The sequence below is a fragment of the Volvox carteri genome (assembly GCF_000143455.1).
Source record: "Volvox carteri f. nagariensis unplaced genomic scaffold VOLCAscaffold_9, whole genome shotgun sequence".
Classification (NCBI taxonomy): Eukaryota; Viridiplantae; Chlorophyta; class Chlorophyceae; order Chlamydomonadales; family Volvocaceae; genus Volvox; species Volvox carteri.
The window spans coordinates 751,449-770,473 of NW_003307552.1; the positions used below are offsets into that span (position 1 = coordinate 751,449).

General features: G+C 57.2%; 3 protein-coding genes across 3 annotated transcripts; 2 read left to right on the forward strand and 1 right to left on the reverse strand.

Annotated features, from left to right (window-relative positions):
• Nucleotides 1–156: 156 nt before the first annotated feature.
• On the forward strand, nucleotides 157–5,000 carry VOLCADRAFT_103792 (uncharacterized protein; the record flags this gene model as incomplete). Its single annotated transcript, XM_002948125.1, has 7 exons — nucleotides 157–300; nucleotides 1,003–1,158; nucleotides 1,772–1,873; nucleotides 2,617–2,888; nucleotides 3,086–3,212; nucleotides 3,490–3,647; nucleotides 4,290–5,000. 7 exons carry the CDS (start codon nucleotides 157–159, stop codon nucleotides 4,513–4,515), a joined length of 1,185 nt encoding a protein of 394 aa, XP_002948171.1. The 3' UTR covers nucleotides 4,516–5,000.
• Nucleotides 5,001–6,143: 1,143 nt separating this feature from the next.
• VOLCADRAFT_120588 (uncharacterized protein) lies at nucleotides 6,144–13,624 on the reverse strand (the record flags this gene model as incomplete). Its single annotated transcript, XM_002948266.1, has 16 exons — nucleotides 6,144–6,257; nucleotides 6,647–6,818; nucleotides 7,045–7,223; nucleotides 7,300–7,429; nucleotides 8,630–8,706; nucleotides 8,863–9,087; nucleotides 9,471–9,569; nucleotides 10,073–10,183; nucleotides 10,388–10,483; nucleotides 10,762–10,881; nucleotides 10,940–10,966; nucleotides 11,346–11,518; nucleotides 11,749–11,851; nucleotides 12,095–12,229; nucleotides 12,603–12,798; nucleotides 13,590–13,624. The coding sequence occupies 16 exons, from the start codon at nucleotides 13,622–13,624 to the stop codon at nucleotides 6,144–6,146; spliced, it is 1,992 nt and encodes a 663-aa protein (XP_002948312.1).
• A 1,122-nt stretch (nucleotides 13,625–14,746) lies between these two features.
• On the forward strand, nucleotides 14,747–15,442 carry VOLCADRAFT_116748 (uncharacterized protein; the record flags this gene model as incomplete). The annotated part of the gene is made up of 2 exons (XM_002948126.1): nucleotides 14,747–14,909; nucleotides 15,258–15,442. Coding segments are annotated over 2 exons (348 nt in total), but the record flags the coding sequence as incomplete, so codon positions are not given.
• Nucleotides 15,443–19,025: the final 3,583 nt, after the last annotated feature.

A 19,025-nucleotide genomic window follows, 5' to 3' on the forward strand; every position in this document is an offset into this window, starting at 1 on the left:
GAATTGGCCTTGTAGGCTCATATAGTTAGGATTTAAGCCATGCAGACACTTCATGGCCAGCGGTCATTTACTGCTGCCCGGCAGTGCTATGCTTTCCGTCAGCGTTCGGGGCCGGCGCTGGTGGTGCGCGCGGCCGTTGCCGCACCTCCACCAGCGATGAGCTCCAAAAAGCCAAATTTTCCATTTGTCAAGATCCAAGGCCAGGAGGAGATGAAGCTCGCACTTCTATTGAACGTCGTCGACCCCAACATCGGCGGTGTCCTTATTATGGGCGATCGGGGCACTGGCAAATCCGTAGCGGTAGGTGCCATGACTCTTAAGGGATTTTACTTGGCGGAGGATCCAAGGTATGGCCGGGAACTTAGCTTTCTCCCGGCGGGATACCCGCGTACGCTTTCACTGCCCCGGCGGGATACCCGCGTACGCTTTCACTGCCCCGGCGGGATACCCGCGTACGCTTTCACTGCCCCGGCGGGATACCCGCGTACGCTTTCACTGCCCCGGCGGGATACCCGCGTACGCTTTCACTGCCCCGGCGGGATACCCGCACACTTTTCCGTTATGGGGCGCCGGGATGGCGTAGATTCAAATGCTTCCCCTATGAGGGCGTAGCATCAAGCCTTAGAAGATTAGCACTGCATGCAACTTCGTCTGCGGGCGCTGGGTGGGTGTTCGCGCACGCTGCACCGGGACCGAAGGTTGCATCCCAGCAATGCGCCCTTTAAGCCTTGTCGTATCGCAATCCCTAGGCAATAGATGACCCAATTTATGCTCATTGTCATAGATGCTATACTTATAAAGTTACATGCCGCGAAACTGTATGCAAGGTGTCCGATCAAGGCCTGCGTAGGGCGCCAAAGGGCCGCGGCATTGCGTTGCACCATTGATATGTACATGTGTACAAGCGTAATGTAAGGCCTGGACACGATAACTCTCGTGGCTTTGTGTGTCCGGTGCCATACCCACCTGAACCCACTCCCTGACTTCTTCCTTTGCCGCCAGGTTCGCGCCCTCGTGGATCTTCTTCCTCTCATTTCGGTGGTGGAGGGTGATCCCTTCAACTCCTCCCCCACTGATCCCAAGGTTATGGGTCCCGACGTCCTGGATCGCTGGCAACGTGGCGAGAAGCTGCCCACGACCCAGATTCGTACGCCTCTGGTGCGTGCACAGCGGTGAACGTGCTGCGATGGCTGCTGGGGCTGCAGGCTTCCCGCACACATGAAAGAAAGAAAGGAAGACTTTGGCTTTGGGGAAGCGCTATGTTCATTGTGACAAACGATTACCCAGTCCGCTTACCAGCTTGGTGTTGTCGGCGTTGCGCGATATGATTCCTGTATTGGATTTTCTGTAGAGAGCTTGGTAACTTGCTTGGCGCGTCGTGTGCGGTAACTGGCCTTCGGACGAACCGGGTGTAATGCCTGCTGGGTGGAGTGGCAAAGCAACACAGCGGCCGGGGAATAGGAAGCGATTCGGTACCAGACGGATACCACACGCGGAACTTTTGACTACACGCCGCACGCCGCACTCAGCGTTCCGGTCGTTGGGGACCTTAGCTTCGGGGCGTTCCCTTGCAACTGGTAAATGAAGTGTATACAAGGTTGCCCGGGTCTTGCGACACATGGCCTCCTGTCCGGGCTTGCGCATCTAACCTGCTTTTCCTTCCACGAGGCGTCCTACACCACTGCCTGCGGAACTGGACGTCCACCTGTTTGCCAAACCTGCTGTCAGGCTGTTCTGATGTCCGGGTGGTCGTTGATACGCTCCTCCGCAGGTAGAACTGCCTCTGGGCGCCACGGAAGACCGCATCTGCGGCACCATCGACATTGAGAAGGCACTTACACAAGGCGTCAAGGCCTATGAGCCAGGCCTGCTGGTACGTAAGCGATTGAGGTCCTTGCGCGGGGAGGTTTGATTTCAGGTTGGCGAGACCGCTGGCTTGGGTCTAGGAACGGTTGGCCTGCGGGATGCTAGCATCGCAGCCTGAATGCAAGAGATTATTCAACTTGAGCAGTGGTTGGGAAGCGGCCTACCGGCTGGGAAGCGTTAGCATTGAGGAAGCATTGAGGAAGCGTTAGCATTGAGGAAGCGTGCATCGGGGTAGGGATTCAGGCGCAAACTGGGGCATTGGCGGACATGGCAGTGGTGCAGGCTGCAGCGCGCGCTCTCAGGACCTGGAAGGCCGCCTCATCGTGGTTCATGCGCCCCTAAAAAGCCTCTTTACCTATCTCGGTGTTACCGAGCGGAGCACCCTAGGGCCTCCTACCTTAAGGGCCTCCTTTCTCCGTAAGAGGCTTCGCTCTCGTAGGCAGCTGACCCTGTCCGCATACAGCCCCAGGCCCTGCGCTCTACGCAACCTTCATAAGCCTTTCGGGCGACGCGTTGGGCTCCGCGCAGGGAGGGACCATCGCATTCTGGGTTGACTCAGCCCGCGCCTTTACCTTCCGAACCCCGGCCCAAGCAACCTATGCACTTTTCTTTCTCCCAGGCAAAGATCAGCTGGCTATGTCCTCCGAGGCTTTCGTTCGCGCCTGCAGAAGTCTCAAGCTGCCCGCCCTTCCCGTCGCAAGCTTCCACGTTGACGTGTAATATCCCTTCTTTTCCACCGTCGCCATGCAGGCCAAGGCCAACCGTGGCATCCTGTATGTGGATGAGGTCAACCTCCTGGACGACGGGCTGGTGGATGTGGTGCTCGACTCTTCCGCCAGTGGGCTTAACACGGTGGAGCGCGAGGGTGTCTCCATCGTTCACCCCGCCAAGTTCATCATGATTGGCTCGGGCAACCCGGCGGAGGGTGAGCTGCGGCCGCAGCTGCTTGACCGCTTCGGTATGAGTGTCAACGTGAGCACACTGATGGACACCAAGCAGCGTACACAGATGGTGCTGGACAGGTGCGCGTGCATGTGATCGTGCATGTATTTTTGTGTGTTGATGCGCGGCTCTGCAGCTTATTGACATTGGCGCCCTGGGGGTGTGTGTCCGATGCGCTAGTTGCTCCTCCGCCCACTCCTCTCGTTTCTCTTTGGTTAACCTCGGTCTCCACCTATGTCGAGCAGTTACTCCCACGCCGGGTTTTCCCGCTCTGCAGGATCGCGTATGAGACCGATCCGGACGCCTTCGTGGCGAGCTGCCGCTCTGAGCAGGACCAGCTCACAGACAAGCTGCAGGCGGCCCGAGACCGGCTCAAGCAGGTCAAGATCAGCAACGAGCTTCAGGTAAAAGCTGGGACAGCAAGTAGCTCCCAAGGATCTAGTAAATATTTCATGGGAAAGCCGCATGTGTTCGGCGCTCGGGGCTCAGTGATCTGGATGCGGGCGCTATTGGGACGATATGGTGGAGGCAGAGGTGACTACTGTATCACGCAGGGAGCGTTTGGCCTGCTGTGCGTGCATATCGTTAGTACACGAAGAGTTGCAGGCTTGTCGCATTCTTAAGACCCGCCTAAGATGATTGTGCTGTACCCCGCGGTTCGCTCCGTCGTGCAACCCCCAGATCCTCATTTCAGACATCTGTTCGCGCCTGGACGTGGATGGACTGCGTGGCGACATTGTGATCAACCGGGCAGCCAAGGCGCTGGTGGCGTTCGAGGGTCGCGCCGAGGTCAAGTTGGAGGACATTGAGCGGGTCATCTCCTCGTGCCTCAACCACAGGTGCGCTGTGGGTAGTGGTGATGTTGCTTCAAGGCTAGGTCCGAGACTGCAATTTGAATTCTGGTGCCGCATAACTTGGGACGTTGGGACATAATTCGGGACGCTGCCCTGATACGAGGTGATGTGTGTGGCGGCAAGACCCCTTCCACCTTGACGTTTTCTTGCTCTGTTCTTCGTCCTCACATAAGTTATAGCGTCACTCGTTCGAACCACCTCCATTCGCTTTGGGCCAGTGGCCCAAAGTGAAATCCATCGGTCTAGCCGGTATTCGCAACCGCACTCCTTACATTCCGGCCGCCAGGCCGTCTCTGCATCATTGAGCGCTGGCTGGGTGAGCCGGGTTTTGTACATCGATAGAGGGGCTACCAACAAGGTGTAGATATTAACAGCGATGTTATACGAACCAGTGTGAGCTGCTGCCGAAAACTAGCTCGCTTCCTGGGCTCGTACTGTGCAACAACAGGCACCCATCGGATTCTGTTGAACCTTCGTCACATGCCGTCCCTGCTGCTGGAGAACTTAGCGTCGCTCTTACAATATCCGATCCTCTAATGCCAGGTCGCTTTTGGCATGTGGGGGCCTGATATCTATCTAGGATGCTTCAGTTTCTTGCCTGCTCGCGATTACCCTTCCCGTCCCCAGGTTACGGAAGGATCCTCTTGACCCCATCGATAATGGCACTAAGGTCAAGGTGTTGTTCAAGCGCCTGACCGACCCTGAGGTGCAGCGGCGGGAGGCGGAGGCGCAGAAGGCCAAGGAAGAGGCTGCCAAGAAGGCCAAGGAGAGCGGGGCAGCAGCGGGAGCTAACCGGCCGGCAGGAGCCAAGGCGGGCGCGTGGTCGGGCATTGGCCTGCCGTCGCGGCGATGAACGCGATTGCATGCAGATTGCCGAAAAGGTGGGAGACGATTCACTGGTTTTGGAGAATTTTCAGGGGTTTGGCGGAAACTGGTGGTACGGATGCAACTCAAATGGGAGTTTTGGGTTGGGGGTCGAGCCGCTGCAAACGTGCCTAGCTAACGGAAGTGAAGTGTCCAGCAGACGTATACGGTGGGGCGGTCACGTTGGTATGCTAGTTGGCCCATGCTGCAACGGTGAGCGTTTGCGTTAGGACATGCTCGTGGAGGTTTTAAGCCGGGGCGGAGGCTTCAGTAGGAGTTATTCAGTGGGAATGATGAAATAGTTTTAGGGTGTTAAGCTTTCCTGGCAGGGAGGATAAATGTTGTGTTATCTCAGGTTTACCCGGACTATGAACTTGTTATTATGCCATTTTGGGCGGTTTTCCGCACGGCACGAAAGGCAGACCAAGTCCGACACGTCGTCTAACCCGCAACTTGTAAACGGATTGCTTTCTGTTTTATAGTGAATTGCAATGATTATATCGGTACCATTATGTACGTTGCATTGTAACAGCCATGTTTCATTCTTGATATGCACAGCTGAACACCGTTTAGAACCTACACACTTGCCCACGTCATAACATTTGGATAGCACCATGTTTACTAGAGCTCACCATTTAGTCGACAGCAGGACACATTCACCACAGCAAAAGAAAGGAAACAGCAACCCAAGTTTCATCGGCCGTCTGATTTGAAGCGCTTGCTACTGCATACGCATTTAACGGTGTCTGCCCTCTCCCCCACAAGTCACGTACACGTTACGCAGCCTTCCCGTGCTGCTGCTGGAAATCGCCTGCTACGAAACACCCTGCTTAAACAGCCCATGCCGAGTGGGTAAACATTCCAACACCAGTCAAACACAGCCCGGGCCCAGAAGTGCAACACGCGGCGCACGGAACCGCTGATAACTCACCGATCTGCAGCTTGGTGACCCGGACACAGCAACTAGCGCACGATACCCCATTTCGCCCGGAGCCAGCCCACCTGAGCACCCGATCGTCCGACATGGGCCAATGCAGTTTGGCAAATCTATAGGCTTGTAGGCAATTGCCAGGGGGCCAACCGTCTGTTGCACTATTACAGCAACGGCCGCGTACAGTAGACTGGTCGGAAAGCGAGCGGACACAGCATCACCCCCCCAAGGAACGTCCTCCTGCAGCTGTGTGACGTCCGCCTGCACCTAATATGCCGCTGCTGTGGATAGCTCCTGCGGCAGGGACGCCATGATATCTCCTCGAGACTGGGTTGACATAACGGCTCGTTCTATTTCAGTATCCTTGTCACGCCAAGCTGCTCTTGCTGCATACGGGTTCGCTCGCAGCCGCCACAGCTGCCGGCTTTCTTACGCCATTATACGTCCAATCATGCGATACTCGCTGACAATTGGTGCCATGATGACAAGCAACGCCTGCAACTCACTGCGGCGTTCCGAACCCAGGGCTTCAAATCAACCACACCAATTCCGACAATCGCTATTGGCAGCCCACAAGTATCCATCCCAACCGCTCAAGCCCGGCGCCTTCACCCAACAGCCCAAGTCAATGGGTTCGGACCATCCCCGGCGTCCCCTTTTGCTACCGCAACCCAATCCACTCCGCACTACTTAAGATACACGTTGGCGACACCCACAACCATAACAACCAGGAAAGACCCGACCTGCCGGAGCTGCGGTCCTAACAATGGCGCCAGCGGGGTCGTCAACGCCGCCAGGAGCTGTTGGGGACGAAGCAGAGGGCAAGGGAAGTCAAGGCATTCTTCACATACAGATAAATAAATTACAGATTGCAAGAAATTCAAAAGGAAATGGCCACAAGCGCATCTGGCCAGTACGCCATTGCTGACGACATTCTGTATACAGATTATGCACGAGCAACAGCAAGCATATCCCGAGCCAGATAGCGACATCTCGCCCCTGTCATACCCCTAAAGCTCTGGCACCCGCCGCGACGCGGTGAAACCGACGCGCTATTGTACAGTCCAGGTCTTTAGCTCCTTACAGCCGAGCGGCGGGACTACGAATGTGCGCTCATGCTGCTATACATGCAAGGCCATGGAGCCTAAGCCAATGGTGCCGAAAACCCCAACCCAAATGCCGGACTCACTCCGCAAGCAGCAGCTAGCACGATAACCGTGGTGAGAATGGCGCCGACAATGGGGTTGCCTCCAAAGAAAGGGCCCTCTGGATCTCGCTTCACGCGCTTCTGTTGGTACTTGTACACCGAGTAAGCAAATGCGGCGGCCAACGGGAAGGACTGGTCCGTGGAGAACATGGCCCTACAACCAAGTGGGGGTCGCACCCATATTCATCAGTCCCGTTGCAATGTGGCTTGGGATCGGAGAAGGGGATGCACCGAGTGCCGACGGCCCAAGGATGACCTATTGCACGCACATACAGTGTAAGTGGCGAGGGTAGGCCCGTAGGCACACCCATATAGCGTACATATTGCGGGCCCCATCCGTCCCATGGGTCAGAGAGAAGGGAAACGACTTCCATACTCACCAAAGAGCAAGAGCGGCGAAGACTGATGCCTCGTTGATCAGTGTCCGTGTGGTAATGGTTGGGTCGATGAGGTCATAAATCTTCTTGTCCCAGGACGCCTTCACCTCCCCGATTATGTCACCACGCCGCCCCGTTCGGATGGGCCTGAATCCATACTTGTGCCTTGATTTCAACTTCTCCTGCAAGACCAGAATCTCGTTGTTCCTGCAAGCCGCGGGTCTGCACAGCTATACCCGCTCTCTAACAACCACGCACCTGGATAACGGTATCAAACGCCAGCTCAACGGCCTCCCTGCTCGGCTCATGCCATTTATACAATTCGTAGAGGTAGTTCCTAGCATCCTGTATCTCCTCAAATCCAGCGTCGCGACCAAGTCCCAACAACCTGTATATCGCGCAAGCTTGTGTTCGCCGACAGACTTCGCTGACAGACTCCAACCTTAAGGTGTTACCTGTAGGGATCGCGCTCTTTCAGGCGTGGGAAGGGCTTGTAGTCTTGCCCTTGCACCCGCTGTTGGTCCCCCGACGACGACGCGTCGAACGCCGACGACGCTGATGGCAGATGTGAAAGCGCCGAATGCACCCGGCTGTTATGCCTAGAAAATTGGAAAGACTCCAAGTCAGATCCTTGGGCAGGCAATAACTCCTAATTGAGGCAAAGCGCCGTCAACTACGTGTTCGCTATACTCGCAACACTATACAGTCACCTGAGCAATGGTGAAATACGATTGAGGGGACGGCTGCAGCACGGGGCCGATTGGCCTGTGCTGAAGCAGCCCAAACTTTGCATTTCACCTGGTTATGTTGTGCGCCTGTCTTCCTACTAGTCAATAAAGGTAATCCAGATGGTTCTGTATATTAGTGCAGTTAAAGATCTAGAAAGTAATGCCTATGTGTTCATGAATTGGACATGTAATGTCGTGCAGAGTCGTGAAGTTCGGGAGAGGCCGGACAAAGCTAAGCTGCATCAGGAAGTATATACACGACCCAATTATATTGGGATCGTTTCTCTAGCTTGCTTGAGTGATTTACAGCGCCGCCAACTGTTTGCCTATGAAAGGCTGCAGAGCATGGTTATGATTGTGTAACAACCGAGTAATATTGTCCTGGTGTTGTCCTACAATTTCTTTATAAAATCAAAAACGACTTTAGGAAGGACTGCAGAAATGGCCATTACCTTGGGCGCAGGCACTTACAAAGGTAAAGCTTAGGCCTCTAAGGAGCGCAGCGACACGCTGCCTGGTGGTATTCCAGCCACATCCCATAAGAGGATTCATCCTCATCGTCGAGGAACTAATAACGGTACACTTGGGGAATAGGTCTAGTTAAACACACCCAGACCCAGAGGTCCCTCCATGGAGGTTCACCCGAGTTCCATGGACCTGGTAAAGATACCTAAATGCGTAGCGCCCGACCACAAGCCTCGCAAACTCAACTGCAACCTCTCATGGTAAACATATCTTACAGGCGAGGGAAGCAAGGGCACTTCAATCGCCAACCATGTAACCTTGCACCGCTACCTTGATAAGCAAACATATTAAAGCCTCTGCCACCTTGCCCACCGCCAGATCCTCTGACACCTCACAAGATGTACCTAGAAAGATCCTGCTTCTGCAGTAACGCACTCAGTGTCCGGTCCACGTGGACCTTGTCAATCACATACTTGAGTCGTGGCAGCGAGCCCTGTTCCTGACCCTTCTGTGGCCCTGGTTGCTTTGACCCAACCCCTGCATTTGAGTCTAGCCCACCAGCTAATTCCGGCGCTGCCGTCGCGGCCCCGTCGTCTGCTGGCCCCGCGGCTTGCGGCTGCTGCTGCACCTGCTGACTTCCTTGCTCCTGCTGCTGCTGCTGCTCGCGGCGCGCTGCAGCCACCAGCTCGGGCGCGGAGAAGCTGACTTCCTCCACGACACGCTCTAGTACGGCGTGCAAGCGGCGAGCGCCGATGTTGTCCAGCGTGCGGTTGACCTCCTCCGCAACCCGGGTCATCTCAGTCAACGCCTCCGGAGTGAACTCCAGATCTACACCTTCCGCTGCAAGGAGCACCTGCAGGACCAAGGAGAGCAACAGGACCAGCCGCCAAAAGGCAGAAGACCGCAACTGGTCAGCTTAATAGCCACCAGAAAGGGGGCGGCAGCCACAACTTCCGCATTAACGACCTCCTGGAGCGGACCGCACAGCGCAGCTCCACTTCCGCGTCAGCTCTACTAATGGCGCCGGCACAGTCCAAGGCGGCTGCCGGCTCGAGTTAATCCAGTTCGCCGCCCAACCCCCTGCCCTTCGCAACGTCGTTCCATCCCCACTGTCACTGTTACTGCGCCACCTTAGCATCCCAGTGTCAAGCATATGTCCTTGCTGGCTGCCGGCTTATGAGGCCGCAGCGTAATCGTGCCTATGTTTCTTACGGTCCTGGACATCTTGTCACGCACCTGCTGCTGCTTGATCAGGTTGTACTCAGGCTCGGTAAGGATGCGATAAAAGTCATGGCGGGTGAGGGGCTTGAGCTCCACTCGGATGGGAAGACGGCCCTGGAGTTCGAGGTGAGATGAGGTGAGGCAGAGAAGTGACAGCGCATCGGGCCCAAGAAGGCACATAAGGTTGCCCAAGGTCATGGAGAATACATCGTCGAGCCCAGGCAACTCTGCAGTTAAATAGAGGCGATCACCTACAAAGGCTGTTACCGCCGATGGGCCACAGCCAGCGATGGGCTAACAGTGCGCCAGGCCGAGGGTGGCCTGCTTGCAGCATACCGCTATCGGGACCTACCTTACAGGCCTCCGGCATCGCGATGACCAATGTGTAGGTTCGTAGCATTCCCAAAAACCCTCTCGAAACGGCTTGCTACTGACCGAGGGCATCGTGAACTACGGCCCTTGCCGGACGGCAAGGTGAATCTGTGTGTACACTTGGGACATAACCCTCCTGATGGCACTTCATACGGTCTGAAGCATTCGTGTCCTGGTTGCGGGTCGCTGAATTGGCCCCCCCCTACCCAGCAAAGCCGTCCCACTTTTCCCCAGTGCTCCCGCACCTGCAGCTCCGCCATGAGGTCCGAGGGCTTCACCGAATGGAAGGCCCCCGCGCAGATGAACAAAATGTGATCGGTATTGATGTTGCCGTGCTTGGTACTGACGACGGAACCCTGCGTCCGGTACATCAGTATGTATGTATGTGCCACAATGTGCATCAGTGGTTGGCTCGTCAATTTAACCACCAGACATCAAGGCGCACAATACAGGATTACCAAGCGCCAGAGCAAGCAGCGTGCAAGGGCATCAATAGAGCTCCAGTGAAGGGACCATTTCATGAACAATGCCGCCCCTCGCATGTCGCGGCACCGACGCACCTCAATGATGGGGAGCAGGTCTCGCTGCACTCCCTCGCTGGAGGGGTCACCACTGCGCCACCGCTCTCCCCGCCCGCCGCTCACAATCTTGTCAATCTGCGGAAGGGGGGCATTCAAGGCGCGGGCAGCCAGTCAGCCAGCTAGCTGTCACCCACGCAGCCGACCCAGCGCATGGGGCCCAGGGGGCCAGGTGGCCTGGTCATAGAGAAAAACCTGGTATGTGCCTCCGGATGGGAGCACGATGTCACAATTGTGTGGGCCCGTCCCAGGGCCCGCCCACCAGTCAGCCCTGGCGGTGGGCGCGGCAAGCATGTGTAAAATCTACGCCTCGGCAATTTAGGTGGCGGATCCGAAGAGGAGTGAGAGGTCCGTACCTCGTCAATGAACACGATGCCGTCCTGCTCGGTGGCCGCAATGGCCTCCTTAACCAGCTGCTCGGGGGGGAACATGCGCTCCGCCTCCACGTCCTCAATCAACGGCCGGGCCTCACGGACCTGCGACCAGGGGAAAAGCGCCGACCCACGGGCTGTTGGCGACAGCGGGGTTCCCCACCTCCGTGACCAGAAGCTGCAACTCATCCTATGGAGCGGGTAGGGGGTCTGCCATAGCGGGTAATAGGTTGCAATCTGGTGGAAGCTTTCGTCAACAAATAGTTGCGAGGTTGAACTTGCGCATGTTCGAGCACACCAGCGTGTTCGGCTAAAGCGGTGAGTACGACGCAAGTGGACGACGGCACCGACGCTATATAACTCCTTCTACGGGTTGCAGGCGAACCCTATCATGCGCGTATGTGGGGTGTTGCGGCGCCGCCCAAGCTCCCCTTGCAGCTTCTCCTTACTGTCATGAGCTGCCCGAAAAACTGTCCCACACATCATTTTCCATGTGATCAACGTCCTGCTATCTCGTGCCAAAACTCCTAACACCCAATCCGGTCCACATCCTCTCCTCCCTCTCTCACCCTCAGTGTGCGCACATCCCTCTTGCCCGACATCAAGCGCTCCAGGTTGATGACCACGGGGCCTCCGGGCACTCCGCCGCCCGGCCCCAGGTCCAGGACGCCGCCGCCACGACCCGACCCGCCATTGGCCGGCGGGGTGAGGTCCACCTCTATGAACACGTTCTCCAGCTCACCTGGCCCAAGAGGGAACGGGAGCCACAACAAGCCGTTCCACAGCCGACCAGGAAAGGAATACAGGACTAAAGGTCATGCGTGAGGTGGTTGCCTTGGGGCTGCATGAAGTTGGAAGCAATGAGTGAAAGAATGGATGAGAGGCAGGCGGGTGGAGGATGCAGAGCTCGGCGGCAAGCAAATGCGACCCGGTTTGCTTCGATGCCGCCCAATCCGGTGCTCCTTATCCCACCATTCCGCAGCCGCTCCCTCAGCGCCTCCAGGCCCCCACCGGGACCCGCTGCACCAAGTGACTCCTGCTGCAGCAGCGCCCGCAAGATACGCTCCTCCACCGCCTGGGGTGAGGGGCAGAGGCACGTACGGCGGTATATATGGGGAGTAGACAGGGTTGGAGATAGCGTGGAAGGCGAAGGTCCAGTCATTTCCTCTCCTCACGTGGGCCACCGGCATCCCGCAGTATCCATCACGCATTGCCCTTCCCTTGTTCTCGCCGTCCAAGCTCATAGATGCCGAGGCACCGCACCGCTGACCCACGCATTATGTCCTCCCACACGGCCACTCTCACCCTCGTTACTCACCGCCTTCAGCGCCTGCTCGTTCTGCTTCCTCAGCTTGTTCCGCACCAGACTGATGGCCGCCTCCAGAAGGTCCCGAATAATGGTGTCCACATCGCGGCCGTGATAACCCACCTCCGTAAACTTGGTCGCCTCCACCTGTACACATACATATACATGTGATGATGTGTAAGGCAAGCCGTGACTCGATGTCATGTCAGGTTACGTGCGCGTCGGTGAGCGCAGTGCGATGCAGAGGCAGGGGGCCCAGCCCTGCATGCCCTCCGCGGGTGGATGCTTTCGCAACGGAACGAGTCGGTCCACGGCCTCTGCGTGCCCAAGATTTTGGCTGCCGACACGGCTCTGACAGACCCCACCCGAGCGCGCTATTACCGGCTGCCAATAGCTACATCAGACTGATCCATTACAGAACCCTCGAGGCGAAAGCATAGCTGGCGTGGTGGTCAGCTGCAGTAGCCTCTCTGTAGGAACAACTTCAGCCATGGCAGCAAGAGCAGCAGCGTCACCACACCTTAACGAAGGGACTATTAGCAAGCTTGGCAAGGCGCCGTGCAATCTCTGTCTTGCCGCATCCCGTGGGCCCTATGAGCAGGATGTTCTTGGGCACGATGTCGTCCCGGATGGACACGGGCACACGCTTGCGCCGCCAGCGGTTGCGGTATGCAACCGCAACAGCGCGCTTGGCGTCATCTTGACCAATAATGTAGCTGCGGGTCAGAGGGGCCCCGGGGTTGGGTGGCATTGACAGGATGTGCCGTGTGCCGATGGAAAGTATGTAATCGCTATGCAGGCTGTGCTTGGGAAGAGGGGACAGTGAATGACCGCGCAACTGGCACCTAGTGAATCAGATGCCGTGAAGCTCGGCAAGTTCCTGACAAGGTTCAAAAGCCCAGCCCAGCTGGCGACACTTCACCAGACCGCTTCCAACCGCGGCCCCACAGTGTAAGGCCGTCTTCGGTGGCCTGACTGCCCATGAAGCGCGAGGTGAGCTGCCATCCTGCCCGCATGCAAGCAGCCACATGCATGCTGCCCTTAAGGGTGGTGCATTGGCGCGGGCTCACGGTCCTCCGCCCCTGATCCGGGTCCATCGCTGATCTCCACATCATAACGACGTGTACACGAACGGTCGAACACCTCAGCACATGCGGTGCCTGGGTCTGAGCCCAATGTGCTATGCTCTAGGGGTCCTGGCATTCCTGCGGGGTGCAGCCCCCCGGCGCCAAAAGCCGAGGACTCGCATGTAGCTGCTCGTACCGCAGTGGCCCATTATTCTCTCCCTTGACCGTGCAGATGCAACAAACGCAGAGTCATATTTATCTCCCGACTACGGGCAAGGCACAGGCGAATCCTCGGAAGGACACTGTTGGTGCGTTTGACCTTAGGCTGCTGCGGCAGCTCCTAACAAGTCCAAGGACAGGCCCATTAAGTTAAAAACTCCCTGTGAAGCTCCTGTCCGGAGCAAGCTGAGAAGGCCGGCAAGACAGAGCCAGCTACCCACCGGTCCAGAAGCTCCACTACGGCTTTGGGTGTCATGTGTGCGTGCGGATCCTCCTCTGGGCCCGAACTTTCGGGTAAGCCTGTTACGGCGAGGATTGGACCACTAGGCTGTGCCGTTTTAACAGCTCCGCTGCTGAAAGCTCTACACAGAAAAGGGAGCCACCGTAGTTGAAACCCATTTCCTCCGTCGCGCGCCAATCCAGGGATTAAGTTCCGTTTCGGGATGGTGCAGCTGCGGGAGGCTTCTGGGGCACGTGTCGTTGAGGGTGTGCTGGGCTGGTCCGGCAACGCCAAAGCTGTGGCAGTGCCAGCAACACACGACCAGGCACCCCGTGCGCTCCCCAACACATCCACGGCTTTAAGAGCCTGGAAAACGCCTCCGCCTGATCGATACAGGAAGCTATTAGCAGTTGTGCCTGTCATGTTCAAGGAATGACCGGATAACTGCCGATGGCAGCAGTATTTTGAAACAGTACTATCCCACAGTCGCTTGAAGTAAAAAGGACTCCAGTCTAATTGAAGCCAAAGTCGAAACCAACGACATTCACGCGTGCCAATGCGGCATGCATTCTTTTGTTTAACAATTACGAAAAATCTTTCTTGTCTGTTCTGGCTTTTTTTAGTAGAACAAGAGTCTTTGGTTCGGTTGGGCCTCATCTGGAAGACCTCAATGCATGCGATCCGCTACGACACATCGCTTACCACTGTATGGCTTTCGGTAGTCCGATGCACCTTTGGCAGAATTTATGTAGCTTGAATACCCTTTTAATTTTTTCTTGCGCGAGAGAAGTGACATCCAGTTCCGTCCTCCAAGCTGCTTTCCTCAAGGAGTCGACAATATGTCAGATCAATCATCTAGCGCTGCTGCTACGATCAGGGCCGTGAAGAAATATGATAGGTTTGTTTGGGCAAGCCGGGATCTGCTGTTTGTCGGAAGAACCGCAACAACAACACGCCGTTTGCTTAAATTCTTGCAGGGAAGAGTTAATTAAGATAGGCCAGCAATGTCAAGCCAAGCCTTTGCCAGAAGGCGTCAGCCTTGCTGACTTTAGGTGAGGGTTTGCCTTTGTCAGCTGTGCTGATTTTCGCAACACAGGCGCTACCGCACTTCTCAAGTCCGATTATTCATATATTCTATCTCTTAATGCATGCTCAAACATGCCACGGTATTGCTGGAGCAGCCTTATCGACCCCGCGACTCTGGAGCCCGAACGCAACTTCGAGCGGAGGAGCATAGGCGATGATGGACCTAGCTTTAAGCCAGCGTGGGCAAAAGGCGGCCGGGGAGGCGAAGGCGGCCTTGTTCGACCCTCATACCCAGGTCCGTTCTTATGGCGTCTTCCCACATCGTTGGTGTGTATAATCGCGAGATTTGCGATTATGCACACGCGCACGCAGAATCCACAGTATTGTTGCACTACCCCAGATTGCATTACCCTGCAGTGCCAGCAGCGTAGTCACACGCGGATGTCCTTAGGAAGCCTCCGCTACGCTTACGACATCGTGCATCCGGTTCCCGGTCGTGTTATGTGCTCTCCAACTTGCACTTGCCGAACTGTGAACCGAACTGTGTCGCGGCTTATAGGTTGGAAACTGCATAACTTTCCGGCACCGAGCCTGCGCAATTACTATGTTTTGCGTCCCCGGCTACTCCTCTTACCTACCGCAGTACCCATCCGGAGCAAGCTTGTCGACATGCCTGCTCCCGGGGACGAAGACGGTGCCAGCCGGGTCGAGCGCAACGGGGCTCTGAGCAGTCGCAGTTCCTGGCGCGGCGGCGAAGATAGGCTGGGTAGCAGCTACACGGATCGTGATCGCGACCGCGAGCCTCGGGGGCCTCGCGATAGCTGGGAGGTACGCAAACGCATGGCCCAGGAAAGGCAGATGACCCATATCACAACTCGATGTGCCGATATGTCTCCGCGCGCATGTTGAGAAGACACGTGACGTGACTAAGGTGGGGTTTGGAAAGCTTCTTGGTCTATGCCTTTTGTCCTTGCCCTCCCGTTCCGCCTACAACGTACCTGTTTCGTCTAGGCTGCCGTTCCTTTATCGCTCATCTTCCACCATTTCTCACGTAGCGGCATAAAGGCACGTGCTGTTTGCTAAAGTCACAAAACGTAGTAAGGCATTTCAACTCGTTTGGTGCTATAGGCGTTAATGATGATAACGATGGTGACGATGATGATGATGATGATGTTTGCTACTGTAGGCGTCGCGCTCCCCCAGCGGTCCGCCGGGGCTTGACCGAGGTGCCCCGGCTGGGACTGTGCGGAGTCGCTGGGGCACCGACCGTGACAAGGACGGCTGGCGCTCAAACAGTCTCAAAGAGGACCGGTAAGTGCATACAGCTACGCGGCACCCTTTGATGTGCGGGAATGGGTGGCTGAGACCGGGCGGCTCGGCGTTCGGTAGCGACCGGACAAAAACCGGACTGGACACGGCATAGGCCGTGGTGGCTCTCGCAGACCCTCTGGGCATCTCCTTCCTTGTGGCGAGGATGATCCGTATTCGGCACATATCCAACCATATTGTTGTTGTTGTTACATGGTCGTGGGTGCGTTCCCCGTACCTGCAAACCACCCTAATACGAGCCGAGGGCTCAAGGGCTGCCAGATCGCCTATAAGCACCATCCTACCTCGCACTTCCAACGAAACAAGTGGTGAAGGATACTAACGACCAAAGGGAACGATAGAGTTGCGGTGGGACCGTATGCGTTCCAGCATCCTTGCCAGGCGTTCAGGTTCCCACTTCATAGCGTCCTTCACATGCTCGAAGCGTGGGAAACCCATATCAGATCTGATTTTGTCGTACACCGGACATATCCAACCATATGCTCTACCATGGCCTTGAGCGCTTGCTGGCTGCAGGCCCTGAATAAGTCCTTCTCGAGTTGAGTATTTGTGCGACGAAAGAAACGCCATGAAAACGCACGGTCGTAATTCCCGCTGTGGTCCATTTTGTTAGATGGCGTGGTGGCGACGATGGCGGCGACCGCCGTGGTCAAGGGCCTGAGCGCGAGCCTCCAGGCTACGGCTCAAGGGACGGCCTGGCTGGGGCCCCCGGACGGGACGACCGGGAGCGCTGGGGCCGCAGGCCAGGGACCCAAGAGGAGGGCTTCCAGGAGGACAGCGGCCGCTGGACAGACGAGCGCCGCCGCCGTGCGAACGACCCACCGCCGCCACCCCGGGGCCACTACGGCGACCGTGATCGCGACCGGGACCATCGTAGCAGTGGCGACTACTACCGGACTGGTGGCAGCGGTAATGATTATCACCATGCAGGCGGTGGACATGAGCCGGAGTGGATGGCAGAGGAGGGTAGCGGGGGTGATGGGCGGCGTGGGGGCGGTAGTGGGGGCGGTGGCGCCGCCGCACGCGAGGAGCGTCCACCGGTCGTGAACCGGCCACCGGCTGGTGCGTCGACACGGCTGACGGCCGCTGACGTGGAGAGGGAGCGCCAGGCCTTCCGTGCCATGGCAAACAAGGAGAAGGTAGGTCAAGCCGCTCGCATCCCCTTGGGGATACCTAATGGCAACGGAATCCTGTATATGAATGACCCGTTCTTCAGCCGTGGGCGAGAGCCCGGAGCACGTTGGTGGCGTGTTATCATCATAATTTCCGTAACTCCCATGAGCTATAAGCCTGTGTGCGGGTCGAGGGCTTGCAGCACGGGAGGCTGGGGGTCTCGTACGACATTATGCAGGTGTCGCCGGCCTTGCTTCGTGCCTTGCAAGTATATACAATCCTTTTGGGGTTCAATTTAAGAGAAAGAACTGGATTCGGATAGCTCATCACCCCTCGTCTGTTCACCTCTCGCGGAGCATCCACCCAGACTTTTGCCCCGTTCTGCCGTGCACAATCCTGGCCTTTTCCTGGTTTCCGGTCTATTCCTGACCCTCATACAGGAGGCTCCTAAGCCCAAGCACGGTCTGTTTGACGTGGAGGAAATTGACCTGGACGAGCTGCGGGACGAGGACGATGATAATGCTGCACTGGCCACCAACCGGCCGCACTCACAGCCGTCGGCGCAGCCGCAGTCGGCCCATCAGCAGCAGTCGGTTGCAAGCGCCCCGCGGAGTGCTATGGGGGTGGAGGAGCTGGAGAGGCGCATGGCAGCCGGGGCAGCTGCGGGCACCGGAGTGAAGCCTGGTGAGTTTAGGGGCGAGGTTGGGTTGGTGTCCGTGCGCGAGCGCGAGCGCTGCAGGGCCAGTAACTGTCCTTCTTGGATTGGCTTCATGGTGACGGTCATAGATGGTTGGTGGCGGTTATGTTTGGGCTCTTTTCGCGAGCGCTTGGGTCGTTGGTCATGGTGCTGTGAAGCAGGAAGCGTGTCAATGTGCCTTGGTACAGAGTTTTCTTACTAAATTATGTTATGTCTGTATTATATGACGTAAAACTGTTTTGTGTACAGCTTGTTGTGCGCCTCTGCTCTGCATCAATGGCCTCCTGGATCTCCATATGAACCCGTAGTACTTAGCGATCGCTCCTGATAGTCCGTGAAGCGGCATGGAAGCCGCTGCCTTGAATATTTGCCTTGGCTGTTGCGTTGATTGCAGTTCTGCCTCCACCCGGCTTCGGCGGACCTGCCGCCCCTGCACCGCCGCCCGGTTTTGGAGCTCCGCCTCCGGCAGCACCTGCAGCTGCGTCCGCTACCTCCGCCGCCCCTGCTGCGCAAGCCTCTGCCAGTGTGCTGGGCGCCGCCCTTGGGGCTTTAGGTGGGAATGCAGCCGGGAAGGCGCTCCTCGGCATGTTGAAGAGGGGTGCATCTGGAGATCCACTTGTGCCGCCGACGCAGCTGCCGCAGCAGCAGCCGGCGCAAGCCACCGTGCCGAACATTCCGGCACCGCCGGCGCCGGCACTGTCTGCCTTGCTGCCTCCGGGCTTCCCGCCAGCAGTCAGGCCCCCGACTGCCGTCGGCTCCGCAGTGTCGCTGCCAGGACCTAATCCTGAGCAAAGGCAGGACCAGCAGCAGACGTTTCCGCAGCAGCAGCTTATGTTGCAGCAGCAACAACATCAGCCGTCCGCAACGCAGCCGCCGCCGCCGCCGCTGCAGCAGCAACAACCTGTGGCTCCATCGCCGCCGCAGCAGCAACAGCAACAGTCGAATGACGTTGCTCCTTCGGCCGAGTCTGCGGCGGAGCGACAAGGGGGTCTCCCAAGTCCCTTGCCTAATGCAGTGCCAAGTTACGGAGCTGGTGGAAGTTTGAGCGTGGCGGCTTCTGCACCGCCTGCGGCACTGCAGGCTGCGGTGTTTCCGCCGGCTACTGCGGAATCTGGCAGTGGCATTAGCACCTCTAAGGCTTCGTTCCCATCCATTTCGATGATGTCGGTAGCTCCCATTCCTGAGGGAGTTCGCAACGCCTTCGCGGATGCCAAGCTAGACGGTGGCAGCGGCACATCGATGGCCCAAAGCTTCAGCAGCAGCTTTGGTAGC